At 38.6% G+C, this 23,644-nt stretch overlaps 1 protein-coding gene across 1 annotated transcript; it reads right to left on the bottom strand.

The window, feature by feature from the left end:
- Positions 1-5,620: 5,620 nt before the first annotated feature.
- Positions 5,621-22,936, bottom strand: LOC127413556 (pre-mRNA-splicing factor syf2-like). The gene is made up of 7 exons (XM_051650800.1): positions 22,881-22,936; positions 22,356-22,454; positions 15,288-15,413; positions 14,860-14,977; positions 11,532-11,622; positions 9,294-9,392; positions 5,621-6,090 (listed from the first exon to the last, which is right to left on the bottom strand). The coding sequence occupies exons 1-7, from the start codon at positions 22,896-22,898 to the stop codon at positions 5,925-5,927; spliced, it is 717 nt and encodes a 238-aa protein (XP_051506760.1). The 5' UTR covers positions 22,899-22,936; the 3' UTR covers positions 5,621-5,924.
- Positions 22,937-23,644: the final 708 nt, after the last annotated feature.

The raw sequence follows: 23,644 nt of genomic DNA, 5'->3' as shown, positions 1-23,644 counted from the left end.
AGAGGCAACTGGGATTCATCTTCCGCCACCCGGACTGAGGCGAATCACTACGCGACCACGAGGACTTAAAAAAAAGCACATTGGGAATTGGGCATTCCAAATTGGGAGAAAAAGGGAAAAAAAAAAAAGAAAAAAAAAAAACACAATGTGAATATTTAAGATCTGTGGCACTTAAAAATATTGCTTTGTTTGGGAAACCTGTTTGACAAGAATCAATGTTTTTGCTATTCTGTGTAATGCTACAAGTTGCGCAGAAATTACAAACTTCACTCTGTCCATCAAATGAATGCAATATAGCACAAGGTTTATTTGCCTCAGTACTGTCAGCTGTGTGGTCACACACACTGACAAATCTTTCAGCTGTTCCTGATCACAGATCAGATGTCCCATCCTCAGGGTTGATCATGGTAATTATGGATGAACTGGAATATGAATTACTTGATAAAAGACACAAAATCAAATATGACATGAAAGGTGTGCATAAACACAGATCAATGCACATCTCTTCCACACATATTTTCAGCTGTTCCAGACTCCATCCTGATGTGCGGTTAAAGTTGGGCCCAGAGTTTGGAAGGTCCTGGCACAGCCACAGAGAAATCCTGATGAAGACAGAGGAGAAATCACTGTTTAACAAAAAAAAAAAAAAAAAAGTATATAAAGATGCAGATAAAGACATCCATTGTTGTTCACACACAAGACGCCTTTTCATTGCAGCTTGAGAAAAATGGTACATGTAACCCCTCGCAGGCAAACTCTATTTGATGTTTAATTTGCTGACTGTAATGCCACAGATGCCAGGCAGTTATTTGTGCTCATCACATGACAGTAATCTCAGTTAGTGCGGCGCCTACACCCAAAATCTATTCGAAACATCCATCACTATCACAGAACTCCTCCATTTAAACTCATTCAAGATCCATCAATCTCCAGCAAACTGACAGGTCGGACAAATTAGGAAATAATCATATCCGTCATATCTGCGTTTCACTCAAAATAATCATTTAATTGATTGACGCCTAACATTAGTTTCTTTGAAAATGATCTGCTTGTACATTTTTATCTTGGAAATAAAAAATGTTTTTTTGAATTTTTTGTGTAAAAATATCTTTTGGTACTCCATTTAAATACTGAGTCAAGAAAGAGATGTTAAAAATGCGGCTATTGCAAGCCCTTTTGACATCACATGCATGCAGAATAAATGTTGTACAGTAGATAGGCCTATCTTCCATTTTTACTATTTCAAATGCAAAATCTTGATATCAGCAATGGAATTACTATTAGTGAAAACACCAAATCTTGAAATCACTAATTATGTTAGCACTAGTAAAAATGCAAATTCCTGATATAAAAAGTGACACCATTACTCATGGAAATACCAATTCTTGATATAAAAAATGACATTTTAACTAGTGAAAAACAACTATTGATGTCTGTACCTGCTAGTAGAACTCGCACTGATATTCCTGTTCAAAACACAATTACAGATATCTATAACTAATTTCTTACAAGTTAAAATTCCAAATACGCATATCAGCTATGTATGCACTTCTTACTAGAAAAAATATAATTATATCAATAATTACATTGTAACTAGTGTAATTGGGCATTCCTGATATCACCAAATGAATTACGCTAGTAAAAATGAAAATGTTTAAAATCTGACTTTTTAAAAAAATCAGACTTTTATTTTTTTTTTTTATTTTTTTTTACTAGTGGCAATGTTATTATCCTCTTATGCTCTGCAGGATTTATTTGGCCTGAAAATTTTCATTCTCAAATTTAAAAGCTCCCTGGTCACACATACTTCGGACAAAATTTCATAAAAATGGTCTCATTTTACAGATAACCCTCTAACTTTTAAGAAATTATTATTATTGGGGGCCTGGGTAGCTCAGTGGTAAAAGACGCTGGCTACCACCCCTGGAGTTCGCTAGTTCGAATACCAGGGCGTGCTGAGTGACTCCAGGCAGGTCTCCTAAGCAACCAAATTGACCCGGTTGCTAGGGAGGGTAGAGTCACATGGGGTAACCTCCTCGTGGTCGCTATAATGTGGTTCGTTCTCGGTGGGGCACGTGGTGAGTTGAGCATGGTTGCCGCGGTGGATGGCGTGAAGCCTCCACATGCGCTATGTCTCCGTGACAACACACTCAACAAGCCACGTGATAAGATGCGCAGATTGATGGTCTGAGATGCGGAGGCAACTGGGATTTGTCCTCCAACACCCAGATTGAGGCGAATCACTACGCAACCACGAGAACTTAAAAGCATATTGGGAATTGTAAATAAATGTTAAAGTGATGGGGTTATCTAAAAAGTTCAGATTCTAAGCTTTCCTGCCTTATTCATCCAGGGACTTCAGTGTTTTAAGTGATAAAAATGGCTTGCCATATAGCGCCTCCCCACAGAGGTTAATTTCATGTCTCTTTAATGGTACTGTTACTAGTAATTACTATTCAGTTTATTGATATCTGAAATCCATTTTCATTTTGAATAAAATTTACAGATATAAAAAATGCATTTTTGCATGCATTCTTACTATCTGTAACTCAATCGTTGATATCAGGAATGGACACTTTTACTAGTAACGTAATTATTGATTTCAAAAATAATTGTTTTACTAGTAAGTATTGCTGATATGTGTGTTTGGGATTTTAACTACTAAGAAATAAATTATATCTGTAATTGCCTTTTGAACAAGAGTGAATGACAGATCATGGTGAAATTTAACTAGCAAAAATGCAGATATCAAACATGACAGTTTTTATGAAATTCCATTTTTGATATCAAGAATTAAATATTTAGTGCAAACCTAATTACTGACTTCAAAAATTTTTATTTTTACTATTAGCAGGCTGATTCCTTGCTGATATCAAGAATTTGCATTTCAACTAGTAAAAATTTGATTGCAAATGAGTGTAATTCATAATCTTGCACATGATTAAATGTCAAAAGGGCCTGCAATTTATTAATTGCAGTGTGCCAATGTAGTAGGCCACCCGAGTATTCCATGCATTCTGAAGATTTCCATACTGTACATTATACAGTCTACTGCAGAAACAGTAAGACTAGTATGGTAGTGTTATTCCATAACTTGTAATTCTGAGATAACCAGTAAAAAACTCCCCCAGCACTGTTTTATCCATGACTGTGGCTGAGGTGAATTTGCAGAAAAATTGCTGAATGACATTATTACCCAGACAGCACCAGCTCTCAATGGAAGCCTTTCCATTGACCGTAAAAGGATCCGATCTCTTGGAATCACATTCGACGCTCCTTTTCTTGCTCAATGAGTAGCTCAGATATCAAAGGGTTTGATTTGTGTTGCCCCCTCCACAATCACCCACAGCCAATACTGCCACTGAGAACAAAAGCAGGAAATCATAAACATGGCATGGCTCTTAATTCTCAACACACCAGACTCTGAAAGCAGCAGCCCAAAGCCAATTACCCCCCGTCCAAGGAGATAATTCATAACATATTAATTTATGCAGATGCCATAGATCTCTAATACAAATTCAGTCCTATACAAGTTGCAAGTATGAATTTAACTCTTATGTTGTCTTCCAGTCATTTTGACCTGGACAACTTTTTTTCTTACGAATATATATTTTTTTACTTCATCCAATTGGAATAAAATCTCTTGGTTTTGTTCACATATGGTATCTGAAAACACACAAAAAAATTTTACACAACTTTCTTACACTTGTTGTGTTCCTGGTCAAAAATGACCGGCCATTGGAAATTAATGGATTAGACTACAAAATACAGAAATATCAAGTGTTCAGGAGTATCCCAATCCTTTAGATGAGCACTTATGAGGATGTGCATTTGCATACACAAAGTCCTCTGACATGCGCACACACACACACAATGTGTGTTAAACGCCCTTTTGTGCATCGTCTTTCCATGAGGAATATTTCAAGATCTACTTACCATATTATGTTGTGTTTGAGCTTGTTTGAATCGGGATAGTCTGCTCTAAATTATGATATGTCATTGTCTATGTTATAGGCATGAGGAAGTAATGAGGAAAAACGTGACAAAAAGCCATTCCAGTTTATTATATTTATGTGTGTCAGTGGGAATTTCATACACTAAAACTCACTGCAGTTTGGCCTCTGAGCAAAACAATTGAGACCTTTCCAACGATATATAACACATGGCTATTTCATCTTTTTTATGGTTATACCAACTCTAAATATAATTGTTGTGATAAATTTGCAAATGATGAGAACAAAACAGTTCTTAGTTGTCAGAAAATTAAAAAGCATAATTTAAGAATTGGTAGGATCAGCTACTGTATATGCATTGTAAAGTCCAGATTCTGAGCTTTAAAATTACACCTATTTTGTTCAGATCATTCAAGTGGTTATTAATTTATTATGCAATTATTTTAGAGTGCCGACCACTACCCCGGTATATGCTCAGTTCATCTAATCCTTCTATCAGTAGAAATATACATTTAAAAAAATGTTCAAAAAAGGAGTACAAAACCTGTAATAATTACTAAAAAAAATTGTTAAATAGATCTAATGCAATATCTTGTATTAATATATGCAATATGAGAGATTTATTAACAATCTTAGTGGTCTGGACATTTCTGACCAGGAACACAAAATCTGTTAGCACAAAACGAACACAACACAAGGGTTGTGTATCTAATGTTTATCACTTGTGGAATGTTCTGGAAATGGACATACAAAGCCTTACAGTTGAACCCATCCATCCTACATGCTATTTCTAGATGGTGGCAGGTGGTATTAGGGGAGGGGACATACTCTCTAGAATTTTTTTTTCTTCTTGCCAACATTTAGCAGTACAATACACAACCATACAGATAATTTCAAGGCTTATAGACAGACTAAAAGCCACAAAAGTCCAATTTTGCTTTCATGGGCCTTTATTGAAATGCGCCGCACATCCGATTAACTCTTTGTCAGACTAGAAAGTGCCATGTACTCAATGTAACACATGAATTACAGTGATCTGGGAAGACCACTAGTTTACTTTTGAAGGCAACGAGACCTGCGATGACAGAGATAATGGAATAATTGAATTGTTTATATAGTTGCTTTCGACACTTTCCTGAGGCCATGGGTATTCATGCAACATTAGTTCACAACCAAAAGGATCACATCGAATTCCCACCCTTAATTACACTCTCTCCCACATACATACAGAATAATAGACTTTGTATAATACAGTCAGATGGTCATTGTCACAAAACAAACCCCAACAAGGTGATCAGGGCTTACCAATTAAAAAAAAGACATTAAATATTGTAAAATATTTCATATGGAGTTGAATCATTTTATTATACGAAGAGAGAGAGAGAGAGGGAGAGAGCACGGCGTGATACTAGAAATATGAAACTAGCACAGCCATCTAGGAAATCAAGAGCAATCAATTATACAGTGTTGTATTGCACAGTGGCAATAGTACAAAAATAGTTGATTGTAGAATACACGACTGATTGATTAAAATCAAGTAGTCCAGAGAGCTGTGTAGTTAAGAAAATTAACACCTTGGAATATCGGTCTACCAATGAGAATGAAGAATTGAACAATTCCATGGTTTAACTCACTGATGTAGCGTCAAAAAGCACTATGAAGTCAGATGCATTTCATATTAAAATGTCTTTATTCAAATAAATGTCTACTGTTGCAGAAATTGATTTAATTTACACACACACACAAAAGCAAAAACACTGACAGGTTGAGCCCCACTCAGGTATAATAATTTTCCCGCTATTAAAACGTAAAAAAAAAAAGAAGCATTTTTTTAAATGTACAAGACCACCATAGGAAAAAAGAAACTTCCTCAGAAGAGTGTATGACTACACATGAAGAAAAACAATATTTGCGCATGATTTCTGTATGGCTGCTTGGTAGATGGACAGGTGCCATTCGTAGTCTCCATGGTTACACGGCTGTTCCTCTCTCCAGGTTCTGCTTGATCTCGGCTGTGTATTTGCCGTAGAAACGTTCTGCCTTCTTGTTAAACTTGGCGTTCCTCTCGTTGATATAATCGATGTCAGCATCGTCATTGTAGGCCCTGCGGCGGCTGTATTTCGAACGCTTTTCAATCCTGAACACACAAGAACACATTTATGGAAATTACATAGGGTACAACGGGGCTAAAGGCACCCCTTACGGAAATTTAGCTTTTTTTCTGGTCACATAATGTATCAAGGTTAAAATTTTTATTTATTTTTGTTGAATATTGATGGAGCAATATAATTTGAGTGAAAAGAAATAATAACGGAAGGTTGTTTTGATTCAAATTCAGTTTTTAAAAAAAGGTGGTGAGTAAAAGGCCCCCAGGTGGTTTAAAGTGATATTGTGTAGATATAGGGGCAATAGTTAGTGCAAAATTTGTCAAATAATGCAAATAATTTTGAGACACCAAGATGCTTTTTTGAGTGACAAATTAAGATGATGCTTACTCAAAATAACTACTTCAGAATGGGTTAACCATTTCCTGTTAATTTCAAACACATTTGAAAAAAAAAAAGAAGGAAATATCCTATATATTATATATCCTAGATATTGCCAATATCGATAACTAAGGTGGTAGAAAAGATTAGGTTTAATGAGGAATAAGCTTTTAATTGATTTAAATTATTATTCACAAGATATGAAATTGGAGACACAATGTCTGTGCTGATGGGGCACGTTTCCATTTAGTCACATTTTGCTTTGCATGCCCTTGCTTTAATTTAAAACACTTATTGAAGAGAGTATAAAAATATGAATGAATACTCAGGTGTCAGTGATTGTTTTTATTTCACCTCTAGAGGCCACTGTTGTACTGCAGAACCAAGATGTTCTAACTGTATCTACAGTTGAAGTCAGAAGTTTACATACACTTAGGCTGAAGTCATTAAAACTCATTTTTTAACCAATCTACAGATTTCATATTAGCAAACTATAGTTTTGGCAAGTCGTTTAGGACATCTACTTTGTGCATTACATGAGTAATTTTTCCAATAATTGTTTACAGACAGATTGTTCCACTTTTAATTGACTATACCACATTTCCAGTGGGTCAGAAGTTTACATTAAGTTAACTGTGCCTTTAGCAGTTTGGAAAATTACAGAAAATGATGTCAAGCCTTTAGGCAATTAGCTTCTGATAGGCTAATTGGCGTCAACTGGAGGTGTACCTGTGGATGTATTTAAAGTCCAACCTTCAAACTTAGTGCCACTTTGCTTGACATCATGGGAAAATCAAAAGAAAACAGCCAAGACCTCAGAAAAAACAATTGTGGACCTCCATAAGTCTGCTTCAACCTTGGGAGCAATTTCCAAATGCATGAAGGTAAAACGTTCATCTGTACAAACAACAGTACGCAAGTATAAACACCATGGGACCACGCAACCATCATACCGTTCAGGAAGGAGACTCATTCTGTCTCCTAGAGATGAATGTAGTTTGATGTGAAAAGTGCAAATCAATCCCAGAACAACAGCAAAGGACCTTGTGAAGATGCTGGAGGAAACAGGTAGACATGTATCTATATCCACAGTAAAACGAGAACTATACTGACATAACCTGAAAGGCTGCTCAGCAAGGAAGAAGCCACTGCTCCAAAACCGCCATAAAAAAGCCAGACTAAAGTTTGCAAGTGCACATGGGGACAAAGATCTTACTTTTTGAAACAAAAATTGAACTGTTTGGCCATAATGACCATTGTTATGTTTGGAGGAAAAAGGGTGAGGCTTGCAAGTCGAAGAACACCATCTCAACTGTGAAGCATGTGAGTGGCAGCATCATGTTGTGGGGGTGCTTTGCTGCAGGAGGGACTGGTGCACTTCACAAAATAGATGGCATCATGAGGAAGGAAACTGATGTGGATATATTGAAGCAACATCTCAAGAAATCAGCCAAGAATTTAAAGCTCGGTCACAAATGGGTTTCCAAATGGACAATGACCCCAAGCATACCTCCAAAGAACAACAAAGTCAAGGTATTGGAGTGGCCATCACAAAGCCCTGACCTCAATCTCATAGAAAATTTGTGGGCAGAACTGAAAAAGCATGTGTGAGCAAGGAGGCCTACAAACCTGACTCAGTTACACCAGTTCTATGAGCAATTTATTGTGAGAAGCTTGTGGAAGGCTACCCAAAACGTTTGACCCAAGTTAAACAATTTAAAGGCATTGCTACCAAATACTAACAAATTGTATGTAAACTTCTGACCCACTGGGAATGTGATGAAAGAAATAAAAAAGCTGAAATAAATCATTTTCTCTACTATTATTCAACTTATGTGAACTAATATCAATAAATAGTGTAAAAAACTGAATTTATTTACCAACATTTATTTTCACTTAAACATTTTAATGAATGAAAAATGGCAAGCGGGGACTTCAGTGAATATTTCTGGGTGAAAATGCAAAAATCATTGAATAATAGTTTTGAATCAATTCATAGAAATGGACAGTTTAAACATACGAACACTGACACGTCTTTAAACCAGAGACACTATCAAAACATTGTGTTAACGCTCTCGTACTCGCAAGTGAAGGTGAGTGCAAAACTGTCAAACGAGCACACACACTCTTTAGGAAACATAATGACCAAATACAAACTGTGTTAAAAACAGTATGACATTCACAATGTGTTTAATTTTATGTCGCCAGCAAAATCATTGTGAATACATTGTGAATATTCAATCTATTGCCCTGCTCTACTCTTTATCCATTCATTTCTAAAAGTTTCACACTGTTATGGACAATGTCAGTTTTCAAACTCCATCAAAGAGGCTCTTGAACCCCCCACATGCACACACAGACGGTTCTTCAAACATCTTCAAAGCGTGTTTGTGTGTCATGATCTGGCAGCCGTGGCCCTGCCTAATGTCTCTCAGGAGCTAAAAGCAGAATAGAAGAATGCCGTCTCACACATAAACAAATCCTTTTCAACACACACATACATGCGCTACAGACACGCAACTACACAAACACATCTGGACTGAAGATAAATACACACAAACGAGCCTCTCAAAACAGACTAAAATTAGTTTCAACATCATTTGCCACACTGAAAAGACCCAATCTGTTGAAAGCATTTTCTGCAAGCACTGATCGACAAAGGTATAAGTGTGCGATGAATATGGTGTATAAACATGGCAAACCCACTGAAAGAAGAGATCTGCTGACCAGGTGTCTGCAGCTTATAAGATCCCTTCAGTGAACTTAGAAGCTTATAAGTTCTGTAAGTCATTTACTGGGTAGCAATACACAAAAAAACAGAATCAACCTGCGTTAAACACACAGAGATTCTTACTGTTTTTCCACGTCCTCCACCATGCGGTCGATGCTCTCTTTAGAGGGAACGTGAGTCCCATGAATCAGACTGTTGGAGGTGGGGTGGAAATCTTCACCACTAAGAGAAGACAAAATAGACATAGGAATCATTAAAGACAGACTGATAATTGAACTGTAACCGTCGTTCACTCCCCTTCATGTTGTTCAAAATAAGTACGACATTCTTTCTTCTGTGGAACACAATTGGAGATGTAAGGCAGAATGAAAGCCTCAGTCACCATTCACTTTTATCTTTTTCCAAGCAATGAAAATAAATGGTAATAAATATACTGCCAAAAATCTAATTTTGTGTTCCACAGAAGAAAGAAAGTCACACAGGTTTGGAACAACATGGGGCTGAGTTAATGATGACAATTTTCATTTTTTGGGAGAACTTCAATAGGAACATCATATACAAGCTTTGCAGCAAATGAAATCGCCATTCAGATTTTGGGCTCTTATAGCACAATAAAACATGATGATAGATGTTTTTGACATTCATTTATGTCAGAGATGTAATGCAAACATAAAATCGGTGTCACTATAAGTTTACAGTAGAACAGAAAAGTATTAGTGGTTATCTTTAGTGCCAATCAAAAGTCTTGAATGGAACTTTATGCACATTTCTGGGTTTAAAATGCAGAAGTAAACTATAACAGGTCTAACTCAGTAACAGAGGTACATGGGAGACCACAGTAAATATTATGTTTGCCTTCCTATTTGCTCCAACAGCAAAAGAAAAAATCCACTATCATGTTTTCAAGACTTCCCAAAAGAGGAAAAAACAGAGAGAGATGGATTACTACAGTTCAGAGAGATAAAGATGCCATATTTACTGTAATTTTTAATTAATGCCAGAGTATTATAACACAAAGTGATATACAGAAAATTTAGATTAACCTCCTGAGACCAGAGCATGACAGCTGTGTGCATTTTCCATTTCCCTTTTTGATTTGTAACTAGTTAGTAGCACCTAATAAACAAGCAAAAAATAAAAAAATAAAATAAAACTCTAGAGCAAAAATTGATGTCCAAATTTGTGGACAGCGGGACTAAGTTGACATTTTAAATAATACCAAGCTATAAAAAGTCAGACGTTTTATCAAATAGTTTGATATGTGTCGAGAAGTGTTGGCTATTCATGTTTTTGAGACATATAGACATTACAGTCGATTTTATATAAAGCTGAATAAATAATTCTGATTCAAAGTAATGGGATGTCATACAATCACTGTCAACCATGTTAAAATAAAACTGTGCATTATAAAATTCTGAATCTGTGTACTGTTCATCACTGTGCCATGTCTGCCAAACATGTTAGGTGGTCCAAACATCATCTGCAGCCTGAAACTGAATTTTTGGTCAGATTTTAGGAGTAAATGCACTTAGCTGCATAGAAAGCAATAGGATGTCCCCTTGCTCCCTATTTAGTGAACGACTTAACCTCCAGTGTGCTGTCTGGTCTCAGAATAGTTCAAAATGCACCTTATTTTCAACCTAACTCCATATAAAGCCTCTGAAAGCAAAATCTTTCAGCCTTTGGATGAACCCATTGATTCTCAGTGTGAAAATGCAAAGTAAATATAAAGGAATGCATTTACTAATGTTAATGAATAGAACCGTATTGTACAGTGAGATATATATATAACATTAATATTAAAATGAAGCAAAATGACCCACGGATGTGTTAATGTTGAAAGTTATTTAAAATAACTAACACAGTTTTTCAACTTTTGAGGGACTAATGTTCCACAATCCACGTATGTGGACATCATGTATATCAGCGTGCTGACGTGCGAAAAATGAATACATTTTTATAAAGTGACATATCAAACAAAACTAGAGATGCTACTCTTAACACCCAAACAGGTTTCAATGAAAAAACTCTAAGAGGTTTATTACCAGAGGCACTTTTATTGGCTCTGTGCCCATAGAAGCGCTTCACGGAAATCTACGTCATGTTGTTGTTTCACATGACGCGGTGCGCCAGAAGTTTAACCCTTAAATTACAGTGTAGAGTGTTGTAAACAGTATTCAGTCAGTTTAAATAAATTTTAATTATGCGTTGCATATAGAGAAGCCAAAATACAACAACATCCACACGTGGACACTGGGTCGCACAAGGTTAAATCATTTAAAAAATGAAAATAAAAAAGTTGACCGATTTAAAAGGCCCGAGTGTATTCCAGCAGTTGAGTGAGTATAATTAAGGTCTCACCACTCCACTCTCTGTCTCTCGTAGTTCTCCATATCAGGCTTGATCTGCTTTGTCAGTCTCTGGTACTGTCTCAACTGGGCCTCAGCGTACCCTACAAATACACAAACAGATGAAGAAAAACATCACGCAGTGGGGGTCTTAGAGGATGAAGCAGAAAGAAAATGATAATAATTACCAGAGCCAATGATAAACAGGCGTGAAACACAAGCACTGCATGTTTTCATTTACACATCTTTAATGTCACACATGGCAGCCATATTCCCTCCAATCATCACCTCTCACTCTCAGCCAATAGAAAGCAGCAAATCAATCAGGCTGCTCTTCAACATGCATAATATAATGAGATGAGTGTTTTATACCAGAGAATGGGGGTATGAGGTGGTAGTGCCTATTTTTGGCTAATTAAATTTTTTTTTTTTTGGATTTTCTCCCATTTTCTCCCCAATTTGGAATGCCCAATTCCCAATACACTAAGTCCTCGTGGTGGCATAGTGACTCGCCTCAATCCAGGTGGCAGAGGACGAATCTCAGTTGCCTCCACGTCTGAGACCGTCAATCCGCGCATCTCATCACGTGGCTTGTTGAGCGCGTTACAAGCCTCCACGCTCAAGTCACCACACGCCCCACCAAGAGCGAGAACCACATTATAGTGACCACGAGGAGGTTAACCCAAAGTGGCTCTACCCTCCCTAGCAACCGGGCCAATTTAGTTGCATAGGAGACCTGGCTGGAGTCACTCAGCACGCCCTGGATTCGAACTCACGACTCTAGGGGTGGTATTCAGCGTCTTAATTCGCCGAGCTACCCAGGCCTCCTATTTTTAGATAACTGAATTATTTGAATTAAATGGGTATTTATTACTGGTTGACTGACTTGAACATGATGGACACAAACAAAAAGATGAATGATGGTTAAGTCTGGGATCAGAGCAAAGACAGCTTCACATAATGTAGGACTGGAGTAGGGTAAACCTAATCTTTTCGAATGGATAGTGGATAATTCTGATGGACCATGTTCAATGTGTTGCAAAATAGCTGATATATGTTCACCTGTGGCTGAGACTGCGCTTTGTGTTATGCACTATAATAATAAGTTCTTCCTCCTCTTCAAGTGTTTAAGACTAGGGATGGGTGTTGAGTCATTTTGAGGTCAAGAACTCTATTCCACAAAAATTAAAATTATATTAAAAATATCAGGTATGACACATACGTGAAATGTATATTTTGTTTTATTCCACAAATGTTTTCAAGAACAGTTTCAAAATAAGCTAACTTCAACAAACTTTGCATTTGTTTTGGGGAAAAAATGAAATGAACAACATGTATTAATTCAGTTCTAATTACATTTCATTACAAATCTCAGTGCATTATTGACACAATTACAACTGCAAGATTTGGTGAGAGATTCAGAGGAAAAGTACAGTATAATTCAGCACTGCCTATGGCAGGCAAATGCACAAAGGAAAATCAATTTGCAATATTCCAGTAGGATTTTTAATAGTTGATTAGTTGGTGCTGAAAGAGTACTCGATTACTTGAGCACATCCCTATTTGGGACACGTCTCGGTCTGTGTTTTCTCATAACTCTCACATGGTAATAACATGAAGCATCTACCACAGTAAAAACGGTATCAGCAAAATCTCTAGCAGTTGTCACATTTTTACCGTTGCACTGTACAGTTGTGCTCAAAAATGTGCATACCCTTGGAGAATTGGTAATATATGTACCATTTTTAAAGAAAACATGAGTGAGCAGGCAAAACACATTTCTTTTATTTCTTATGGGATTCATATTCAAGTGTAGGTTATAACAGAATGGTACAATCATAAAACAAAACATGGCAACAAAGAAAAAAATGAAATGACCCCTGTTCAAAAGTCTGCATACCCTTAGTTCTTAATACTGTGTATTGCCCCCTTTAGCATCAATGACAGCGTGCAGTCTTTTGTAATAGTTGTCTATGAGGCCCCAAATTCTTGCAGGCGGTATAGCTGCCCATTCGTCTTGGCAAAATGCCTCCAGGTCATGCAAAGTCTTTGGTCGTCTTGCATGAGATCTCCCCAGAGTGGCTCGATGATATTAAGGTCAGGAGACTGTGATGGCCACTCCAGAACCTTCAACTTTTTCTGCTGTAACCACTGGAGGGTCAACTTGGCCTTGTGCTTAGGGTCATTGTCGTGCTGGAAAGTCCAAGAGCGTCCCATGCGCAGCTTTCGTGCAGAAGAATGCAAATTGTTATCAGAAAATACTGGCAGACATACTGCATTCATCTTGCCATCAATTTTCACAAGACTCCCATGCCTTTAGAGCTCACACACCCCCAAAACATCAGTGAGCCACCACCATGCTTCACAGTGGGGATGGTATTCTTTTCACTATAGGCCTTGTTGACCCCTCTCCAAACAAAGCGCTTATGGTTGTGACCATAAAGCTCTATTTTGGTCTCATCATTCACAATTAGTGTGCCAGAAGCTGTGAGGCATGTCAAGGTGTTGTCAGGCATATTGTAACCGGGCTTTTTTGTGGCAATGGCGCACTAAAGGATTCTTTCTGGCAACTCGACCATGCAGCTCATTTTTGTTCAAGTATCGTCGTATTGTGCTCCTTGAAACAACCACACCGTCTTTTTCCAGAGCAGCCTGTATTTCTCCTGAGGTTACCTGTGGGTTTTTCTTTGTATTCCAAACAATTCTTCTGGCAGTTGTGGCTGAAATCGTTCTTGGTCTACCTGACCTTGGCTTGGTATCAAGAGATCCCCGAATTTTCCACTTCTTAATTAGTGATTGAACAGTACTGACTGGCATTTTCAAGGCTTTGGATATCTTTTTATATCCTTTTCCATCTTTATAAAGTTACATTACCTTGTTACGCAGGTCTTTTGACAATTATTTTCTGCTCCCCATGGCTCAGTATCTAGCCTGCTCAGTGCATCCACGTGAGAGCTAACAAACTCATTGATTATTTATACACAGGCACTAATTGTAATTTAAAAAGCCACAGGTGTGGGAAATTAACCTTTAATTGCCAATTAAACCTGTGTGTGTCACCTTGTGTGTCTGTAACAAGGCCAAACATTCAAGGGTATGTAAACTTTTGATCAGGGACATTTGGGTGATTTCTGTTATCATTATGATTTAAAAAGGAGCCAAACAACTATGTGATAATAAATGGCTTCATATGATCACTATCCTTAAAATATATTTTTGCATGATCAGTCATATTTTCAAAATCAATGCCAAAATTTCACAATTTCTGCCAAGGTATGCAAACTTTTGAGCACAACTGTATATAATGTCATAACATGCACCGTTTCATGAGTGGTTCATACCGGAGAATCCTGGATCAGGGTTTTTCTTCTTTTTCTTCCTCTCCCATCTCTCTGCATCTTCAGCGCTGACCTCCAGGAGCTTCACACGGTTGTAGTCCTCCCCACGCTCAGCACATTCCTGACACACAAACATCAACATAAACTTTACACACTCCTAGGCTGCATACTCAATATGGATTTTTAAATAGCCAATGCAATTAACGATATCTAGAGATCAGCGTGGCCAATGGCTAAGATACTGATCTATATAGTAGTATACAGTACATATGGTTAATTGACCACTCCTGAAAAATGGAGTGGCATGAGTTTGGAGCAGGACTACTTGCTTGACAGAACAATGGAAGACTGGGGTGTCCTGTCATTATTTTTGCAATTCTCTTAGGTGACGTAGTAATGAAGCACTGCAGCTCTAATCTCAGGTACTATACCTTCTTCCTCTGATCCACCATGAGCTCATACTCCAGACGAGCTTTCTTGGCCTCCCAGTTAGATGGCAGCTTCAGCCTCTTGTCCTCCTCCACCACCTCCTGATGGTTCATCTTACGAGCCTCATTCTAAAAACGCAACACAATCACATTTCATATTGATGATATTATGGAGTACTCTTTTGTGCTGTGAAAATAATTTTCACCTAAAGCAATGCCAAAACACAGTTTGCTACTAATGGTTTTAATATGTCACAGCAAGAAATAAAGGAATTGTTGAACAGGGGTTCACACGAATTTATCGTCTTGGATGTTTTTCATAAATTGAAATTATTTCAAGTACTGAGACTCATCATTTACTCACCCTAATGCCATCCCAGATGTGTATGACTTTTCCTTCTGCAGAACACAAACTAAGATTTTTAGAAGGTTATCTCAGCTCTGTAGGTCCATACAATGCAACTGAATGGTAACCAAAACTTTGAAGCTCCAAAAACACAAAGGAAACATAGAAGTAAGAAGTTCGACTCCAGTGGTTTAATCAATGTCTTCTGAAGGGATCCAATCAGTTTTGGGTGAGAACGGACCAAAATGTAACTCCTTTTTCACTGTGCATCTTGCCATTGAAGTCTTTTGGCATGATCATTGTAACAGGGTTCAATGGAAAGGAGGAGGCAGGAACCGGAGGAAGCATCAAAGTAATGTTTTTAATAAACTTAAACACAAAGACACACAAACGTGAATGCATACAGGGCAGCTGCCTGTAGCTCTCTCTCTCCCAAACTGTCACATCTCATAGCACATATCCCTCTCCTCGGCTGATCAGTCCGATTGGGGGCCGGGCGTGCGTAGTCACGGACCGGCCTGCCCTCCTCCTTTTCATAATCATGTTTTCAAGCTTGATTACACTTCCTAGCACTTGACGCATGCATAGAGTGCTAGATGGCGCTAAGAAGTGAAACCGAGCTTGAAATAATGATCACCAAGGAGACTGCTAATGTGAATATTTATTGTGAAAAAGGAGTTACATTTTATTGTGTTCTCACCCAAAATCGATTGGATCACTTCAGAAGACATGGATTAAACCAATGGAGTCATTTGGACTGATTTTAGGCTGGTTTTATATGCTTTTTGGAGTTTCAAAATGTTTGGTCACCATTCACTTGCATTGTATGGACCAACAGAGCTGAGATATTCTTCTAAAAATCTTTGTGTTCTGCAGAAGTCAATTATGAGAATTTTAATTTTTGGGTGAACTTTTCCTTTAAATCTGGAAAATAGCCAGTTATCCAAGTTTTTTATTTTTTATTTATAAAAATGACATAATAAACAAATGTTGACAATAACAAGTTACAGGGAAAGCGGTATAAACAAACAAACAAACAAACATTACTACAATTTACGAACAAGCCATTTTTGCAGATTAGTGTCAATGAATGGTCTAAGTCAGGGGTCTCAAACTCAAATTACCCGGGTGGTGTTCTTGATCGAGGGCCAGTTCAACAGTTTATATATACACTGGCAGCCAAAAGTCTGGAATAATGTACAGATTTTGCTCCTATGGAAAGAAATTGGTACTTTTATTCACCAAAGTGGCATTCAACTGATCACAATGTATAGTCAGGACATTAATAATGTGAAAAATTACTATTACAATTTGAAAAAAATTTCAGAACTTCTTCAAAGAGTTCTCATCAAAAAATCCTCCACGTGCAGCAATGACAGCTTCAAAACAAATCAAAATCAAATCACTTTATTGTCACACAGCCATATACACAAGTGCAATGGTGTGTGAAATTCTTGGGTGCAGTTCCGATCAACATAGCAGTCGTGACAGTGATGAGACATATACCAATTTACAATAACATCAAATTAACAGCACAATTTAAACGTCTGATAAACACATAATTACACACAACAATATACAATAACATACACTGTACAATATACAATATGCACTATATAGATACACATTATTTAATAAAAATAAAAAATATATAAAAAAGTATATATAGTAGTATATATAGAATATACAGTAGGTTGTATTGTACTGTATTGACATTCAGGCTGTCGGTTGATAGTAAGTTGTTAAGAGAGAATATAATATAATAATAATATAATTTATGACAGTTCAGTGTGAGATAGAGTAAGGGTAATAAAGTGCAGTGCTGATGTATTTTGATCGTGGGAGATCAAGAGTTCAAAAGTCTGATTGCTTGGGGGAAGAAGCTATCATGGAGTCGGTTGGTGCAGGTCCTGATGCTGCGATACCGCCTGCCTGATGGTAGCAGTGAGAACAGCTCATGGCTCGGGTGGCTGGAGTCTCTGATGATCCTCCGAGCTTTTTTCACACACCGCCTGGTATATATTTCCTGGAGGGAGGGAAGCTCACCTCCGATGATGTGTCTGGCAGTTCGCACCACCCTTTGCAGTGCTTTGCGGTTGTGGGTGGTGCTATTGTCGTACCAAGTGGAGATGCAGCCAGTCAGGATGCTCTCTACAGTGCAGGTGTAGAACCGTGTGAGGATGTGGCGGTTCATTCCAAACTTCCTCAGCCATCTCAGGAAGAAGAAAGCCACAGGAACTTGAAGCTGCTGACTCTCTCCACTGGTGCTCCATTGATGGTGATGGGACTGTGTTCTCTGTCTTTTCTTCTGAAGTCCACCACAAGCTCCTTTGTCTTACTGACGTTGAGGGAGAGGTTGTGCTCCTGACACCAGTGTGTCAGAGTGTGCACCTCCTCTCTGTAGGCTGTTTCATCATTGTCAGTGATCAGACCTACCACCGTCGTGTCATCAGCAAACTTAATGATGGCATTGGAGCTGTGTGTTGCCACACAGTCATGTGTGTACAGGGAATACAGTAGTGGGCTGAGAACACAGCCCTGTGGGGCTCCAGTGTTGAGGGTTAGTGATGAGGAGATGTTGCTGCCTATTCTAACCACCTGGCGTCTGCTTGACAGGAAGTCCAGGATCCAGCTGCACAGCAAGCTGTTTAAGCCCAGAGCCCGGAGTTTCTCATCTTGCTTGGAGGGCACTATGGTGTTGAATGCTGAGCTGTAGTCTACAAACAGCATTCTCACATAAGTGTTCTTTTTTTCCAGGTGGGAGAGAGCAGTGTGTATTGTAGATGCAATGGCATCATCAGTGGAGCGGTTGTTGCGGTAAGCAAACTGCAATGGGTCAAGAGAGAGAGGCAGCACAGAGCAGATGTAATCTCTGATTAGTCTCTCAAAGCATTTGCTGATGATGGGGGTCAGAGCAACAGGACGCCAGTCATTTAAGAAAGTTATTTTTGATTGCTTTGGAACAGGCACAATGGTGGATGTTTTAAAGCATGTGGGGACTACAGACAAAGAGAGGGAAAGGTTGAAAATGTCTGTAAAAACACCAGCCAGCTGGTTCGCGCACGCTCTGATGACGCGACCCGGAATGCCATCTGGACCCACGGCTTTGCGGATATTCACCCGTCGGAAGGATCGGGTTACATCCGCTACAGAGACGGAGAGTGAACTAACCTCTGTAGCTTTGGCTGCGAGGGCGGTGTTATTTCCCTCAAAATGAGCATAAAAAGTATTTAGAGAGGCAGCGGTGTTCATGGCGGAGTTTTTATTCCCTTTAAAGTCCGTGATGATGTTAATTCCCTGCCACATGCTTCTAGAGTTGGTGGTGTTAAACTGTCCTTCAATCTTGCTCCTGTACTGGTGTTTTGCGGTTCTGATCGTTTTTCGGAGACCATAACTGGCTTGTTTATGCTCCTCCGTGTTCCCGGAATTAAAAGCAGAGGTCCGCACATTAAGTGCCGTGCGAACATCGTTATTTATCCATGGTTTCTGGTTCGGATAGATCCGTATAGTTCTGGTCGGAACCACGTCCTCCACGCACTTTTTGATGAAACACATTACGCTAACAGCGTAAAGCTCGATGTCGTCATCAGAGGCGGACCGGAACATCTCCCAGTCCGCGTGATCAAAACAGTCTTGTAGCGTAGAGTCTGATTGGTCCGACCAGCACTGGATCGTTCTGAGGGTGGGTGCTTCCTGTTTCAGTTTCTGCCTGTAAGCGGGCAGAAGCAGAATGGAAGAGTGGTCCGATTTGCCAAATGGTGGGCGGGGGAGGGATTTGTAGCCATCCCGGAAGGGAGAGTAGCAATGGTCCAAAACCCGGTCCCCTCGTGTGTTGAAACTAATGTGCTGGTGGTATTTTGGTGCGACTGATTTGAAACTGGCTTTATTAAAGTCCCCGGTCACAATGAACGCGGCCTCAGGGTGCGCGGTTTCCTGGTCACTTATAATCCCATACAGTTCCTTGATTGCCCGGTCTGTGTCGGCTTGTGGCGGGATGTACACAGCTGTGATAATGACCGCTGTGAATTCCCTCGGTAGCCAGAATGGTCGTCACAGAAGCATGAGAAATTCCAGATCAGGAGAGCAGAAAGACTTGATAGAATGTACGTTCCTCTGATCACACCAGGATTTGTTGATCATAAAACATACACCACCACCTCTGCTTTTACCTGAGAGGTCTTTCGCGCTGTCCGCTCGGTGCACGAAGAACCCCGTAGGTTCAATGGCTGAGTCTGGAATCTTAGCAGACATCCAAGTTTCCATAAGGCAGATAATGCAGCAGTCCCTCGTCTCTCGTTGGAAAGACATCCGCGCTTTCAGCTCGCAGAGCTTGTTATCCAGAGACTGAATATTTGCCAGTAGAATACTGGGTAGCGGGGGTCGATTTGCACGGCGTCTTACTCTGATGAGAACGCCGGCTCTGTTTCCCCTTTTCCTTTTGCGTTTCCGCATCCGGACTGCCCAGACAAAGGGCTCCGCTTGCGTGTTTGTAAACAGCGGGTCGGCATCGAGGAATTTGAAGTCTGGTTTACGGTGTGAAATTGCTGAACCAATGTCCAAAAGCGTCTGTCTGTCGTAGACAATAAGGCAGACAACATCCAAGACAAAAAACATAAGAATTGTGAACAAAACAAACAAAACACTACTATGTTGTGTCGGAGCTCGCAACGCAGCAGCCATACTCGGCGCCATCTTGAGTCGATCTTGAGTCGAGCTTTGCAGATCCTTGGCATTCTAGCTGTCAGTTTGTCCAGATACTCAGGTGACATTTCACCCCACACTTCCTGTAGCACTTGCCATAGATGTGGCTGTCTTGTCGGGCACTTCTCACGCACCTTACAGTCTAGCTGATCCCACAAAAGCTCAATGGGGTTAAGATCCATAACACTCTTTTCCAATTATCTGTTGTCCAATGTCTGTGTTTCTTTGCCCACTCTAACCTTTTCTTTTTGTTTTTCTGTTTCAAAAGTGGCTTTTTCTTTGCAATTCTTCCCATTCAGACCCATTGGGAGTAGCAGTCCCGTTTAGAGACAAGAGTCGAAAAACATCACAAGCTGCTTTGATGTAACGGTGAGACGATATTTAAATATAGGCCTATAAGGACATAACTTACAAAGCAATAAGTTTACACATATTTAAAAATGAAATCATTTAAGTTCAGTTGGACGGGCAAAATAAGTGACTTGAGTAGCTGTACAGCGCATCAAAAATAGAAACGGAGCGGCTGTCCCCTGAACGTGTGTCGCATCAATGGATGCTTCTGGTACAGACAGCTCCGTAGATCATGATGGAAGCAATCTAGTTGTGTTAAGTGTGTAATAAACCATGTGGAATATATTAGGCTATAGTTTAATAATCATTAAGAGAATTACGGGAAACATTAAAGACCAAAACAAAATGCAGAAAGTACAAATTAATTTGCGGGTCGGGTTTGAGGATAAACTATTAACACTCATGCGGGCCATATGAAACTTTCGGTGCTTTGAGACCCCTGATCTAGGTAGACTGGGGAGGGACCCTTTGAGTTCCGAAAGTTGTCTACATTTTACATAAAACACTACTAATTTAAACATCAGGAAAAAACAGTTACCCCCAGAAATAGTGATCATATCTCATTTTACTTCTATGATATGACACTGAAAATGATTGAAAAGGGACATTGGCTGAGAAAGAAAAAAATAGGGCAGGACATCGCAAATGGATTGAATCGTGAAAAGAGGGCTTTAGCAGAACGGAGCTGGATGGGTGTGTGGTTGGAGGGAAGATGTTTAAATATAAGAGGGATTGGTGATGTCAGCCGTAAAACAAGAAATAGTTTCAGAAGTGGAGCAAGTTTTTACATTCAATGACATGTAGTGATGAGGCATAAACAACGGGACCAGGAACGTTTATTAACCCTTGTGCGACCTTCGGGACATTTTTGTCTTTTTCATTTTAGTTTTTTTGATCATTTTGTCTTTATTATTGCCAATGGCATAAATTTAACCAAAGGTGTGTATGTTTGGGGGAATTTTGATATTACAACCTCAGTTCCTATAGTACATCTATAATACACTGTGTACACAAAATAGTAATACACTGTGTACACAAAATAGTTACACTCTGGACCTTCAGGACAAAAGCGTCCCCATTGAAACCCATTAAAACTGCAATATTTGATCCCAGTGCCATTAAAGCATAAAATCATGAATTCTATGATATTATGCTTTCACTCCAGAGCCCTGGCTTCAAAATTTACATTTTTTATATTTTCCATCAGATGGCGCTATTTTTCTCATGTTTATCCTATGGAGCAAATACATGCTTTTTCCCTATTTTCTGTTTGCTGTATTATAGAGTACTGCAGGCACACTGAAGAAATTATGCAGCTAAAATTGTGTGTGTGCGCTGGTATGGATGTCAGAGTGTGTTTGTATGTGTGTATTGAGAAATTTGTGTGTGTGTGTGTGTGTAAAAAAAGCAGCAGTGGCATTATGTAAACAAACTGGCATTTAAAGGGTTAAAATCCTGAAAATTAGTGAATATTTGGTAGTTGTGATCAGGACAGATGTTGGTTAAAAAATTAACTCATTGAAAGTTTTATATAATATTAATGTATAATTTTATTATGGTAGTTTTTTGACATGGACATTTTTGTCCTCTAAGGACCTCTGAGTAACTTTTTTAAATTGCCGCACAAGGGCTAATAAAGTAAATATGAAAACAGGTAAACTGCTGAGGTTTACCCTTTTGAAATGAAGCTCTCTGAACTTTCTCAGTCTCTCTTCTCTCTTCTGGCCTGCTGGAGTCTCTGTGATTTCCTCTTCACCGCTGGGAGCAACAGCCTGCACAGTAAAGAGACCAAAATGTCACATCACAGGCTCTAAATGAACGATTTTCATCAATAATATTAAGCTAATAAAACAGAGATCTCCCTTTATCACAGCTCAACACTGAAATCTTACATTCAGCACTCCAGATCAAGAGTCGCCCTGAACGCTAAGTTCAATTAAGATGTGAATTATTCCGCTGAATTACACTAAACTCTTTTTATTTTTTTTTATTTTATTTGTTCACATTCACATTTCAGGAGCTGCTGATAATAGCACTAATATCCACGACAATAATAATATCGCTTTAAAAACAGAGACGCTTAACTTTCTCATTTAAATATACAATTAAGTATTATTATCATTATTAAATAAAATTAATTAATAAAGTCTCCGGTTAAGTTCACAAAATAAAGTATTTGTCTTTCGTGATTTGTTTACCTCTGTGCCAGACGCCATGTTTCCTCTCGCTAACTGGAAACACGTCACGGCGCATATTCCGGATGAATAGACCTTTATCAAAGACTGTGATGACGCGTTTCCGCCTTATTTATCAGCGTTAATATCGCAATATTTTTTATATTATACATTTTTAAAATATTGAGTGTAAATTTATAACATTATGCTTTGTGTTATATTACCCTGGAATTAGTTTAAAAAAATGAATTACCACAGCTGTGAGGGGCTTTCGATTACAGCTGCTGAGAAAGTGACAGTAAATTTGGCATCTTCCCTCATTTTTCTGTCTTAATCCACCGCTCTCTGTTTTTTTCTTCTTCGGGAAAGTCATTAAAATGTAATAGTGTACTTTTTCTTTTGGTCTTGGAGCAAATGGTTAAGCGAACATTATATTTGCTGTGATCTCCCATTCACTCCCATTCATCGCTGTCGAAGTTTACCCTGCAAACGTTTACTTTCACCTTCCAAAACTCGGAGTGTGAAAAAGGTCTATTCACATGATCTTAGATGTAGTTCTGCTTTCAAACGTCTTTGGTTCGTGGCAATATTAGTAAGATACTACATAATTACAACAGATAAGAACATTAAATAATGATGCCTAAATAGAAAGAAACTGGATAATGATAAAAATTACTTACATTCTGGTCACACTTTTGTGCAATTATTTCAGCACCAAGTGCAGTGCAGACCCCCCTAAAGCTTAGGTGTGCTTAGGCATATATGTGTGCTTTTGGATTTTTTAATCT

This window comes from Myxocyprinus asiaticus, chromosome 23 (genome assembly GCF_019703515.2).
Source record: "Myxocyprinus asiaticus isolate MX2 ecotype Aquarium Trade chromosome 23, UBuf_Myxa_2, whole genome shotgun sequence".
Taxonomy (NCBI): Eukaryota; Metazoa; Chordata; class Actinopteri; order Cypriniformes; family Catostomidae; genus Myxocyprinus; species Myxocyprinus asiaticus.
This window is presented reverse-complemented; position numbering and strand designations above follow the sequence as displayed.

What these genes read in the sequence shown, in the direction of transcription:
- LOC127413556 (XM_051650800.1), bottom strand. An exon ending in CCCTGATCCAGGATTCTCCG is followed by an intron (nt 11,623 to 14,859) that starts GTATGAACCACT and finishes GTGTATTTGTAG; the next exon opens with GGTACGCTGAGGCCCAGTTG. An exon ending in GTGGAGGACGTGGAAAAACA is followed by an intron (nt 6,091 to 9,293) that starts GTAAGAATCTCT and finishes TTGTGTGTTCAG; the next exon opens with GATTGAAAAGCGTTCGAAAT.